At 43.7% G+C, this 12557-nt stretch overlaps 1 protein-coding gene across 3 annotated transcripts in view; it reads right to left on the bottom strand.

Annotated features, from left to right (window-relative positions):
• NEDD4L (NEDD4 like E3 ubiquitin protein ligase) overlaps positions 1-12557 on the bottom strand; it is a 369947-nt gene that overhangs the window by 236277 nt on the left and 121113 nt on the right. For all 3 annotated transcript variants that reach the window (XM_033238701.1, XM_033238705.1, XM_033238697.1), the window contains exon 2: positions 3514-3587. In XM_033238701.1, the coding sequence (XP_033094592.1) occupies positions 3514-3587 (74 nt within the window). The remainder of the gene's footprint in view (positions 1-3513; positions 3588-12557) is intronic.

Raw genomic sequence — 12557 nt, 5'->3', positions numbered from 1 at the left:
GGTGAGGGGACCACCACCAGCTAGGAGGGAGGCCCCGCACCGAGGGCCCCAGAAACCCCCAGCCTCTGAGCTGCAGCTGTAGGCAGCTTTCATCACCATCTCGGAGGGGCAAGGAGAGATGTCATGCTGTCATGCTCCACTCCTCCCACCATCACCCACCCCTGACCATCCCGCACCCCCAAACATCACATTGTGCCCCACAACCACCACCCCTTCCCAACCTCAGGCCAAGTGACCCAGGGAACCTCCCTTGGAAACAAAGGAGTTGGAGTCCCAGAGATGCAAATCCCTGATTTTAAACACATCAGTGTCTACAGGATTTCTACCACTTTAAATGCTCTGAAATGCCTCTCATGAAAATGCCCTTCCTCTTCCACCCATTATTCTGTCTATAGCAAGGGCTCCAATGCCTACCCGGCCTTTTTTGCTGCAGAGGGAGAATGAGATGCCTGATCAGGCACAGAGGTCGGGGGAATACTCAGGGAAGAGACTTGGAGAAAAAGCCTGCCAGTGGCCCAGGGCTCTGAAGGAGATGGTGGATGCCAGAAAGGACACTACCAAACCTCTACCCTGTGACTGCTACCTTAAAACACAACAGAGCTGCCGCTAACAGAAGTCACTTTGGGGTTCTTCCCTGCATGCCAGTTACAAAGAAACTGTTATCCTTGCTGTACAATAATATACGGTGGCATGAGTGGGTTTAAGGGATTTGCCCAAGATAGCATGGAGGGAGAATGCAGGTCATCTGGCAAAACTTTCAGGCAATAAGCAGTGCCACTCCAGAGGGATATGCCAAGATAGCATTAACCCAACTGTCACCTGACAATTCCATCTCAGACTCTCAGACGAACTACAGCACTTCAAAGGAGGGAGGAAAGCAGGGATGTGTGTGCCTACTTATCAATCTAAGAAAATGAAGACCAAACCAGGGTTCAGAGTTTCTGATGCGTTTTCTGGCACTTGGTCCACTTGGCCACAATACTATTTATCTTTCTAATTAATATCATAAATATCCCTTTCCACCATGTCCCTTAGAAATGACCCGGCCTGTTAGTATCTAAACAGTAAAAATTTAAGGTTCAAATTTGCTCTTCTAAGATTTGGAACCTAATTCCACTACAAATTCAACCTTAAATCTATTTAACTGGCTTGGAAACACAATGTGAATCAATTTTTTTTTTTTTTTTAATGAAAAGGTTTGGATAAAACAAAATAAAAACCCAATCAAGCTTAAAAAGAAATCACCAAAATTTCCTAAATCCAACTTCCTACGTCAACACTCTAAATTTCATTGGAAAGAGTGAGAATATATATTTTTAACATAAGAGCACAATCCACTACCAGTCAGCATGCAAATGTTTACATTTTTAAAAGATAATTTTTGTTTTTTTTTTCCTTGGTGCTCTATATGTTAAGTAATAGGAGAAAGATATTAAAAAGATGTCTGTTCCCAGTACATTTCTCTAGTAATAGAGGCAAGTGGAAGAAAGACTAGAAACCACCAGGTAATGCATCTGCAAATGCTAAAATGACACTGCACCTACTATGGCAGCTAAGAAGGATTAGGAGAGGAAAGACACACAGGCTTTGATATAGGAATATCAAATTTTTTTTCTTGAAATTTTCTTGAAAGGCGTCACAGAAAGGCAGGGCATAAGGTGGGCTTTGGTAGATAGCAAATTTTTGAGTTTCAGGAAACAGTATTTCAGCTGGGTAAGAACAGCCCAGGCTCATGGAAACAGTTGAAAGTGTTGCTTTGAAAGGGAAGAGAAGGGAAGCAGGGATGCTTCTGCCCATGCCCAGAGACCTGGCTTACTCCTGCATGAATGCAAGCACATGGTGAACCACTCAGCGTGACTTCACGGTCAAGCGAGAGAGCACCTTCAGGTAGGATTTGCTTCCCTCTGACATTACCACCAGCACAGGCTGATGTCACTGTCCCCGTGCATAAGGTTCCTTGTGACACCACTCAGAGACCTAAGCCTCCATTAGTCACTTGAGGCACTTCTAAGTACAATAGGTTTTTAGAAGATTTCACTGACATTTGCAACAATTTTTTTTCTAATTTCTTTTGGTGCCATTCTAGTAACTTATCAATTGCTTTAATAGACAAAACTCAATCATGCATGATCTATCACAGATGAGAAAACAGAGGTGCGCTTACTAATGGCAGCAAAAGGCTTCTGTGGGGGTGTGCAGGATGGAACAACTAGCTAGCTAGAGAGGGGCTTTTTTTTTTTTTTTCCTGAGACAGAGTCTCGCTCTGTTGCCCAGGCTGGAGTGCAGTGGCACAATCTGGGCTCACTGCAAGCTCTGCCTCCTGGATTCATGCCATTCTCCCGCCTCCTGAGTAGCTGGGACTACAGGCGTCCACCACCACACCCGGCCAATTTTTGGTATTTTTAGTAGAGACAGGGTTTCACCATGTTAGCTAGGATGGTCTCAATTGCTTGACCTCATGATCCGCCCACCTCGGCCTCCCAAAGTGCTGGGGATTACAGGCGTGAGCCACCACACCCGGCCAGAAAGGGGCCTCCATAGAGGGTCTCCAGTGTCAGGCAGGAGCACTGATATCTAGGGGTCACCAAGGGCCACAGCACAAGGGACTGACAGGGAGAATCCAGCGGCTGGAACTCTCCTCACCAGTCACCTCCCTTCATTGTTAAACCCCACAGTATTTTCAGGCCACCGTGCCACAAAGGAAAATGTACTGGGTAGAGGCAGGAGGAGTGTTCCCATCAGTCCTCAAACATCACTGGCTCACGTGACCTACACGGGTGGTTTAATCTTTCTGCATTTCAGCTTTGTCAACCATAAAATGGAAAAGTTGGACTAGAACATCACTCATGTCCATTCTAAGTCTAAAGTTCAAAAGATCTTTGGTCTCCAAAATCTGGTTAAATTCTAGTGCCAGGTGGCTCCACCCTCACCCTGCTCTCAGTCCAATAGCTTCATGCAACACATCACTCAGAGCCAACAGGAACCAAAGGGCTGATTTAAAGATACAGGAATATCAAGTGCAATACTGAAAATAAAAAAGCTGCAACACACAGAAAAATCTGGCTGCTTCCCTGCTGGTGCTTCTAGAAATGCCACAGAAATCACCACATTCGCCCCAAATCACCAAATCTCTTAATTCAGATTATACATGTCAAGAATATCCAGTTCTCCTAGAAACAAAATGATACTTTCATGTTTCCCTAAGTTAGAAATATTTTTAAAGTATTAAAATAAGCACAGCCACAGTCCCAAACTGTATTAAGAAGACAACACCAGAAGCTAATCTCATGAAATTAGCCCATGTGAAAAACAAGTCTGTTAACTACTGTTGTGATGCTAAGTCCAGAAGGAACCAGCTGGACCAGCATCACTTATGAAATCAGAATCCCGGCAGGTGGGGCCCAGCCAACTTTGGCTTAAGAAGTCCCCCAGGTGATTTTGATGCGTGCCTGAATTTGAAAACTGCTTGTCGTTTTTTAGAAATCCACAGAAATAAAAACAAAGCCAACATACCTGGCTCCAAAGATGTCCTTTTTGGCGAGATCAATTCCAGAAACAACTTTGACTCTGAGAATTCGGGACTCTCCCTGTGAGAAGGAAAACAAAAAAAGAGGTTAAAAAACTGATCTTCAATGAATCACTCTCTCATCCAATATTAAAGTCATTGATTTCTATTGTCCAGTATTGGGATACAGAACAAATCAATTCAACATAAGCAATTATCCCTTACACTGAAGTGCAAAAAGCAATATTCCAGCTCTAAAAGTCTATGCCCCTAGACTAAACTTACAGCATCCAAGTTAATGAAGCACAAGTTTAATTCAAAGTAGGTCATTAAGATCAATTACTCCCACCATTTAAAGTTAGATTTTGCAGCTGTACCAAGAATACAATCACACACGTAAAACCGTCTAGATAAATGTCCAAGTGCCACAAGTTTGCATACATATAACAAATAATTTCTCCTCTGAAGTTGACGTATTTGTACGTGACCTGCAATAGAAAGGAATTTAATGTGGTAAAACATTTCAAAATTATAGTGCTTTTAAAATGTTGGCATCAACAAGCAAAAATAATTCCTCAGTTCCAGTAAAAAGAAATAAAAACCATTCTAAATGAAAACCACCCCAAAGTGTCTTGGAAATCAATCAACTGTTCATTTGTTCATTTATTCATCATTTCATCATTTATTCCAATATTTCCTAAGAAGTTCTTATGCCCGGGGCCTTGAAATACAGACATGAATATGCTCCAGGCTCTACCGAAGGCAACAAGCAGCCCAGCAGTATACGACCCTATGACAGCTTAGAGAACTAGTTAAGGGCTATGACATTTAGGACAGGTGAGATGGCTTAGGAGAAGGTGGTAGGCAGAAGTCCAGGATAACTCACGTTTCCAGTTCGGATCATGAACTGTCAACATAAATTGAAATAGAGGACTGTGTCCAAGGTGTCTGTGAAGCAATCGGATGGAAAACATGTATCACTAAATGGGGAGAAACATCTGGTCTGAGTTAGACACTCAGCAGTTATCAATGTAGAGTTGGCAGTTATAACCAAGGTCTGAGGAAACCTAGCCTAAGAATGAGAATGAAAAAATGGCTCAGGGGCTGGGTGCGGTGGCTCATGCCTGTAATCCCAGCACTTTGGGAAGCTGAGGCGGGCAGATCATGAGGCCAGGAGTTCAAGACCAGCCTGACCAACATGGTGAAACCCTGTCTCTACTAAAAATGCAAAATTTAGCTGGCCATGGTGGCATGCGCCTGTAATCTCAGCTACTCGGGAGGCTGAGGCAGGAGAATTGCTTGAACCTGGGAGGCAGAGGATGCAGTGAGCCGAGATCACATCACTGTACTCCAGCCTGGGTGACAGAGTGAGACTCAGTCTCAAAAAAAAAAAAGAAAAGGCTCAGGATGGAGTCCCTAAGAACACAATGGCTGACAGAGCAAGAAAGAAGTAATATGGAATTCATCTACCCAACATGTTTAGTCAAGACCTAAGTGAGAGCAAGAAAACCTCAATGATTATATGATGTCGAAGAGAACAATGGCAGGGCAAAAATAAAACATGGAGGGTATAGGATGGTGGATCTTTGTCAATTAGCTGCATAGATTGAACACACATCCATGCAATGGACACACATCCTTGAGATACTTCACGCTCCAGGAGTCTTCCATCCACCCAACCATCCATCCAACCACATATCCCCAACACAAGATTGCCCATGTGGCAAGCACAGTGTCCTCATAATACGGTAAAGAACTTGAATATGGTAAAGATAATGTTCTCAACTCATTTGTGCCAATGTTCTTTCAAACATGGCCTGCTTTCAAGGTTGGCAGGACTGAATGTGTTTGCCAGTCTTCATGAGAGGATTAAGGGATATAAAGTAACACCAGACAAGTCAGGGATAACTAAAACAATACCCTACTATAGCAAAGGGTGTCCCAAAGTGCTTACAGAAGCATCAGGGGTTAGCTGCTCTTCTCTTCCCTGAAACGCTGCAAGGACTGCTCTGCCCATCTCTGGAACACTCACAGGCTGGGAGTCAGGGTTCTTTCTTTAACACAGGATGTTATGTAGGCCAAGGCTCTCTTCTGGTTTTCACAACAAGTTGTACCCTGCTGCTAATCATCTGATGCCTCCATGGCCTGCTCAGCTCAAATGATGTCATTGCTAGAGTATTTTTTACACATGCATCAAAACCTGAAGTACCTATAGTACCAGCTACTCGGGGAGGGGCTGAAGCAGGAGGATCACGTGAGTCCAGGAGCTCAAGGCTGCCGTGTGCTATGATCACACCTGTGGATAGCTGTTGCAGTCTAGCCTGGGCAACAGAGCAACATCCTATTTCTTTTTTTTTTTCTTTTTTGTTTTTTTTTTTCGAGGCAGAGTCTCACACTGTCACCCAGGCTGGAGTGCAGTGGCTGGATCTCAACTCACTACAACCTCTGGCTCCCAGATTCAAGCGATTCTTCTGCTTCAGCCTCCCGAGTAGCTGAGATTACAAGCGCACGCCACCACGCCCCGCTAGTTTTTGTATTTTTAGTAGAAATGGGGTTTCACCATGTTGCCCAGGCTGAACTCCTGACCTCAGGTGATCTGCTCACCTCAACCTCCCAAAGTGCTGGGATTACAGGCGTGAGCCACTGTGCCCGACAGCAACATCCCATTTCTAAAAAATGTTAATGCATAGAGAACCTGTAATGACATTTCTTTATTCCACAAGTATTTACTGAGTACCCATCATGTGCCAGACACATTATCTGGAGATTGAGATGTAAACAAGACAGAGTTCCTGCCTCAAGCAACCCACCATCTAGTAGGCGGAACACAGACTAAAAATACGTAATGCAAACAGCAAGCAAAATTTCTGATGCTGGCAAGTACTCCAAAGACAATATGACAGTTAAACAAAAGTAACTGAGTAGAGGGAGAGGGAAAAAGTAACTGGGGAGAGGAACATTTATGGCTGAGTGATCAGGAAAGGCTTCTTTGGTGAAAAGGCACCAGAGCTGAAGCCTGAAGGAAGGAGGCCGAGTGGTGTGGCCGGGCTGGGAATTGCAGGAAGGGCTGACAGCAAGCCCTGTGTGACGGTGCGATGCTGGGGAAGGATGGCAGAGTCCATGTAGGGCAGCGTGGGACCTGGTGGGGTCAAGGACCACAGAGGCCAGCCTCAGGAGAGGGTGAACATTATCCCGACCACTGTGGGAGGAAGCACTGTAAAGTTTTAAGCAGACAAGTGACAAAATGTAGCTTCAGTCTTTGAAAGAACCACTGTGGCTGCTGTGAAGGAACAGGGCAGAAGGAAGGAGAACAATTGGGCAGAGATTCTGGCAAGAGCTTTTAATAGGTTACAAATGGAGAGGTGAGCAGATTCATCATATAAAAATGTGCTTGAAATAGGTTTTTTTAAAAAAAAAAAGTTTCAAAATGGTTTATACAATTGAGTTACAAACATGCTAGTTGTTCCACAGAAAAGGGTCCCTTTTCTACCTGGACACGCAACTTGACTACATTTCCCAGCCTTCCTTGCAGTTAAGTGCAGTCATGTGACTAAGTTCTGGACAATGGAACGTGGCCAAAAGTGATGAGGCCTCTTCCAAACTGGCCCCATAAGCCCCTCCCATTCAGCAGCCTTCATTCTCATTAATGTCTCTCCGTGAAATGGGGAAGATCTTGGAGATAAAGAAGCAAAAACCATATGAAGGGAGTAGAGCCAAGCACCCCCCACCTGCTGACCCTCCCCAGAAATGAGCTGGAGATAAGACTTTTTCTGTTTTTTCCCATCCAAAACCAAAAGTTGTTATAGCAGTCTACCCTCGAGTACAATGTAATCTCATTTTTAAAAAAATGTCAATGATATAGCTGCATAGAAAAAGACCTGGAAAGGCTGATGTTAATAGTAATTACCTCTGTAAAATGAATCATTTCTTTGGGCTTATTTGGAATCTTTTCTTTTGAATCATTAAATATTTTTGTTTAGAAACCAGACTTTTGTTTGAAAAAAAAGGAAATATTAAGGAAAACAAAAGAAAAATTTTAACTTCACTGTTAACGACACATCCAGGATTGATTTTGTCATAAGAAAAACAAATCTGCCGGGCGCAGTGGCTCATGCCTGTAATCCCAGCACTTTAGGAGGCCAAGATGGGTGGATCCCTTGAGGTCAGGAGTTCAAGACCAGCTTGACCAACATGGTGAAAACCCTGTCTCTACAAAATACATAAAATTAGCTGGACGTGGTGATGCATGCCAGTAGTCCCAGCTACTCAGGAGGCTGAGGCAGGAGAATCACTTGAACCAGGGAGGCGGAGGTTGCAGTGAGCCGAGACTGCACCATCGCACTCCAGCCTGGGCGACAGAGTGAGACCCTGTCTCAAAGAAAAAAGAAAGAAAGAAAGATGAACAACCCTATGAGTTATTTTTTAGGTGACTCACAAAGGTACAGAGCTGCAAATATGGAAGACGTGAAGGGGTTCTCTTATGTAACATGTAGGCAACAGCTGGGAGGTGGCCTTTACTGAGCAATCACTGTTTACAAGCACCTGTTGCAGGAAATTTTACTCCTCTCTGAAGCATTACTCTATAAAACAGTTTACACATGCATTTTAGAGACACAGCAAAAATGTCTTATCTTTGTTTCCTCAAAATGACAAGCTTAAACACAGATAAGCAGCCATCGTCATTCTGTTAGGAAGCACATGACAAGGTGTGTAACCAAATCATCAGATGCAGTGGCCCCAGGCTGAGCCACTGTATTTTCTGAAGCATTTTATTACTTTCATAAAATCTATGTGATATCTTGAACCCTGTTTATGACTCCAGTAGAATTAAATATTTAGCTAAGGTGGCTTTGCTTAGACAATGAAAATATTATTCATAGATTGTACAATGCAGAGAAGAAACAGCAGAGTAGAAACTAGACTGAAGAGAACTTTCAGCGTCTCTTCCTGTTATTAATCTATTGTTCTGCATTGTTATTGTGTAACAGGGGTGATTCTATAAGCTTTACATACGTTTTTCTTTTACACTGAATTTTCTAATTCTTCATCAAGACACAAAACAAGATAAGATGCCCAAGCCATAAGTGACAGCAACACACGAATAAATAGTGTCCAAACTGAGAAACAGGTGGTAACCTGAAGATTCAGTTGCAAGAGTGTCATCTGGAAATTCAGCAGGCCTACTCATATAAACTATGCATAAGCAGTTACTAGATTCCCACGGCCACCCACAAAGCCTATAAAATACATAACCCATCAACAGTGCTCTTGTGGTAAAATAAATTTCAAGTTCCAACTCAAAACTCAAGATACTGGAATTTACCATTTCTCCTATGACTGTGTCTTAAGGAGGTAACTTGTTATCCTTTATCTTTATTTTCCACAGTGGCAGGTACTCTCCTAAAAAGATGATATCTGAGCTGGAAAATAGTGTTCTTCCTGCAAAGGGAGCCACTGTGACCTCAGGATCACTTACACCAGCTGTCCAAGCGGACAACAAGTTCTAAGTCAGGGACTTCCACAGTTCAGTCACTCTTACCTAAATTAATTCATGTATTTACCTTCCATATTCTAAAGTACTTTTCTAGTTCTAGCTATTACCCATCACACTTGCAGGCTTAGGGTAAACACTCTCTGGATTAAAACAGATGACCAACATTTTTTTGGATCACATAAATATGTAAGTTATATATACATTGCTTAAATTTAGTTGTTTAAAAAAATAACTAAGCCAGCATATGGACCGTGCCCATCGTGTGCCTGCTACACAGCAGCCACAGTCGCTCTTTCCATTCCTACCTGCTCTTGCCGCAGTCCTGAGATAGGATCCTATTTCATGCATTTTTAAGACTACTCTTTTTAGAGCAGTTTTAGGGTCACAGCAAAATCAAACAGAAGGCACAGAGATTTCCTACGTATCCCCTACCGCAACACACAGCCTCCCCCATGGTCAACATCCTGCACCAGAGTAGTACCCCTGTTACAATTCACACATCAAAATCACCCAAGGCCCATCGTTTACCTTAGGGTTCACTCCTGGTGTTGTACACTCCGTTAGTTTGGACAAATGTATAATGACATGTATCCACCATTATAGTATCATACAGAGTATTTCCACTGTCCTAAAAATCCTCGATGCTCTGCCTACTCATCCCTCCCCTGCCTGCATTAAAAAAAAAAAACAGAAACAAAAACTCACACACTGTCCTATCACCTCCCCGCCCCACACACCTTCCTGTCACTACCAACTCCTGCCAGGTTGCATCCTCTTCACCTTCTCCCTCCTCACACCAACGCCTGCCCACTACACCTTTCCCTCTCTTCAGGTTGGGTCCCATAACCTTATACTGCTGCCACCCCCTCCTAAAATTCCTGAGTTCTCCACATTGACCATCTAATTATACACTCAACAAAAATGCAGAATGATACTATGTTCAATGTACTGTGCCAGCAAAAAGGAGGGCCACAAAACTGAACTAGACACATTCTCTCTCTCTCAGGAGCTTACAGTCAATGGCAGAGGTGAGGTGTGTGCACAGCTCCCTCTTACAGCGGTGGAACAGAGGCATAAGACGTGAGTGGTGAGAACAAAGACCTAGGGTGGAAATGAAAGCAGCCCACCAGGACTGCACGTCCAGTTCAAACTCAGATGACACCAACAGAGGCAAACAGCCCTAATTCACCGGACTACTCACTGGCATCTCTGATCACCACTGGCAGCCCAACACATAATACGTGGTCACGTCTCAGTCCTACAATGCTGTAAACAAGCAGACGCCCCAAGGATATGAGTTTCTGAAAAGACTGCGGGATTCTGTGCAACCTAAATCTCTTAACTCTTACTAGGTAGTGGCTGCTATTATGCCAAGTAGAAAAAGGGTTAATAAATGGGAAAAAAAGACAGGGATAGACTTCTAGAGCAGAACTCTAATTTAAATGCTCAAGGGTGACTCTACCTTCAAGAAATGATGCTGTGTGTTTATGAAACAGGTCCACAAATTCTCAGTATTTCTTTCATGAGGTGGGACATTTCCCATGGGTATCTGATTTAGTGACTCCTTTCTAATAAAATATGGAAGAGGTGACAGTGTGTGGCTTTGGAGATTAGGTCATAAAGACATCAGGCTTCCTCCTCTCTTTTGGATCATTCACTCTGGGGAACGCCGGCTGCTGCTATGATGTGCAGACACTCAGTCAGCCCCAAGGAGAAATCTCTGTGATAAGGAACTGAGGCCTCTTGCCTCCAGCCATGTGAGTGACTCATTTTAGAAATGGGTCCTTCTGTTCCAGTCAAGCCTTCAGATGACAGCAGCCTCGGTTGACATCCTGACTCAGGCTCATAAGAGATCCTTGCCGGCTACATGCCAGTCACTGTGCAAAGGCACATGTCAGAACCACCCAGTTAAGCCACTTTTGATTTCTTGACCCACAGAAACTGTGAGATAATAAACATTTGTTGCTTTATAAGCTGCCAACTCTAAAACTAATTTGTTATGTAGCAACAGATAACTGACATACATTGTGAAAAACCCAATGCGATAATTAGAGTCTCATTTATCTCTCTGCTAAGTCAAGATTTTCCTATGTATTAGGGTGATCCTTCAAAATAAGAAAAAAACAGGAGTGAGAAATAAAGACTATTGCCTGTGTTTTCTATCATGTCAAAGCAGTGGCATTTTTCAGGCAAAATTAACAGAGCTTGGTGACTTGTTCAATATAAGTGCAGCAGCAGTATCCCTTTAAAGAAATATGGAACCTGATACCATAATAAATACAGTCAAAATGTGAAACCAAGGCTACTTCAGAAAACTTAAAATACACGATCATTTATAAGTATAAAATTTTAAAAAATCCAAAAAGAATGACAATCAAGAGATGCTGAGATACTTACATGTGCCACTGAAATAACTAAATTCACCCCTGTTCTCTACTCCACAGCCTCAATGCATGTTATCGCTAATGGCAGGATGGTCCAACACCAGTTGGCTTAAGCTCATTTGTTCATTCTTTCAGAATCTACTGAGTAGCTATTATGTGCCATGCTCTGTATAGCTGCTGGTGGTGTGAGGCAGCGTCTCTGCATCCAAATTCGCTTGCTACCACGTTAGTCCAGTCTTTTTAAAATGTCCCTCTCCACTGCTCTGGTGAGACCTCCCTAGGAACAAATGAATCTAATTAAAACTGCCTGGCCTGCCGCTGAAGGCTCACCACGAGCAGCTTCACTGCTGCTGTAAGAACAGCCTGTGCTCTGCACAGGGACCCAATTCTTTTCTTCCAGTTGGTACCTGCCCATCCAACATCCATTCCCCAACGCTCTGCGTGAGTCCACACAGTGACTCAACCCCAAGTGCCTGCTCTGTGCTGAAAACATACGAGGAATAATGACTCACACAGAGCTCAAGCCTGCAAGATTTACTTTCTATTATGTATAAGGAGAGTAACCACATAAGAGATACGTTCAATAATGTGATGAGTAATACTCTTCAGGAACTTGGAGAAGGAAGAAAGTTCCTCAGTCAGCCCCAAGGGGGTGGGGAGAGGTACAAGGGGTGGGGAGAGGGAGAAAGGTGGGGAAGTTGGAGGAAGCTACAGATGACTGACTGCTTGGGCCAGGCCTCCAAGAACGAGGAAAGAGGAGGAAAGAGAAAAGAGAAAGTTGATGTCCTTGGAGGAGCTGGTGTGCCAGGGAAGCAGAGGGCAGCTGCAAGAAGTGAGTGTGGCCTGCACCTGGCTCCATCCTCTGCAAGATGCAGGGCAAACACAGTAACCAGGTAAGTGGTGGCTCGGGGTGCCATCACCCTGGATGACAGCACAGAAGGCATGTGAAAGGGAGAGGACAGGGATGCTAATTACATGGTCTTCTCCACCATCTGGCAGATAAGCATGGAGGACAGGGGACTGGTTCCAATGCTCCTGCTGGGGGAAGAATGTGGCTGGGTGACAGACTGGTTTTACAGGGCCAGAGAAAAGGAATGTGCTCAAGTTTGCAGTTTTCTTATTAGTGAGGGCTGCTGCTAATAGCTGGTAGAAAATAAAGAGGAGTGGTGGGACT

Source organism: Trachypithecus francoisi, unplaced genomic scaffold (assembly GCF_009764315.1).
Source record: "Trachypithecus francoisi isolate TF-2019V2 unplaced genomic scaffold, Tfra_2.0 Contig01474, whole genome shotgun sequence".
NCBI lineage: Eukaryota > Metazoa > Chordata > Mammalia > Primates > Cercopithecidae > Trachypithecus > Trachypithecus francoisi.
The sequence above is the reverse complement of the archived record's forward strand: the minus strand, read 5'-3'. Positions and strand labels throughout refer to the sequence as shown.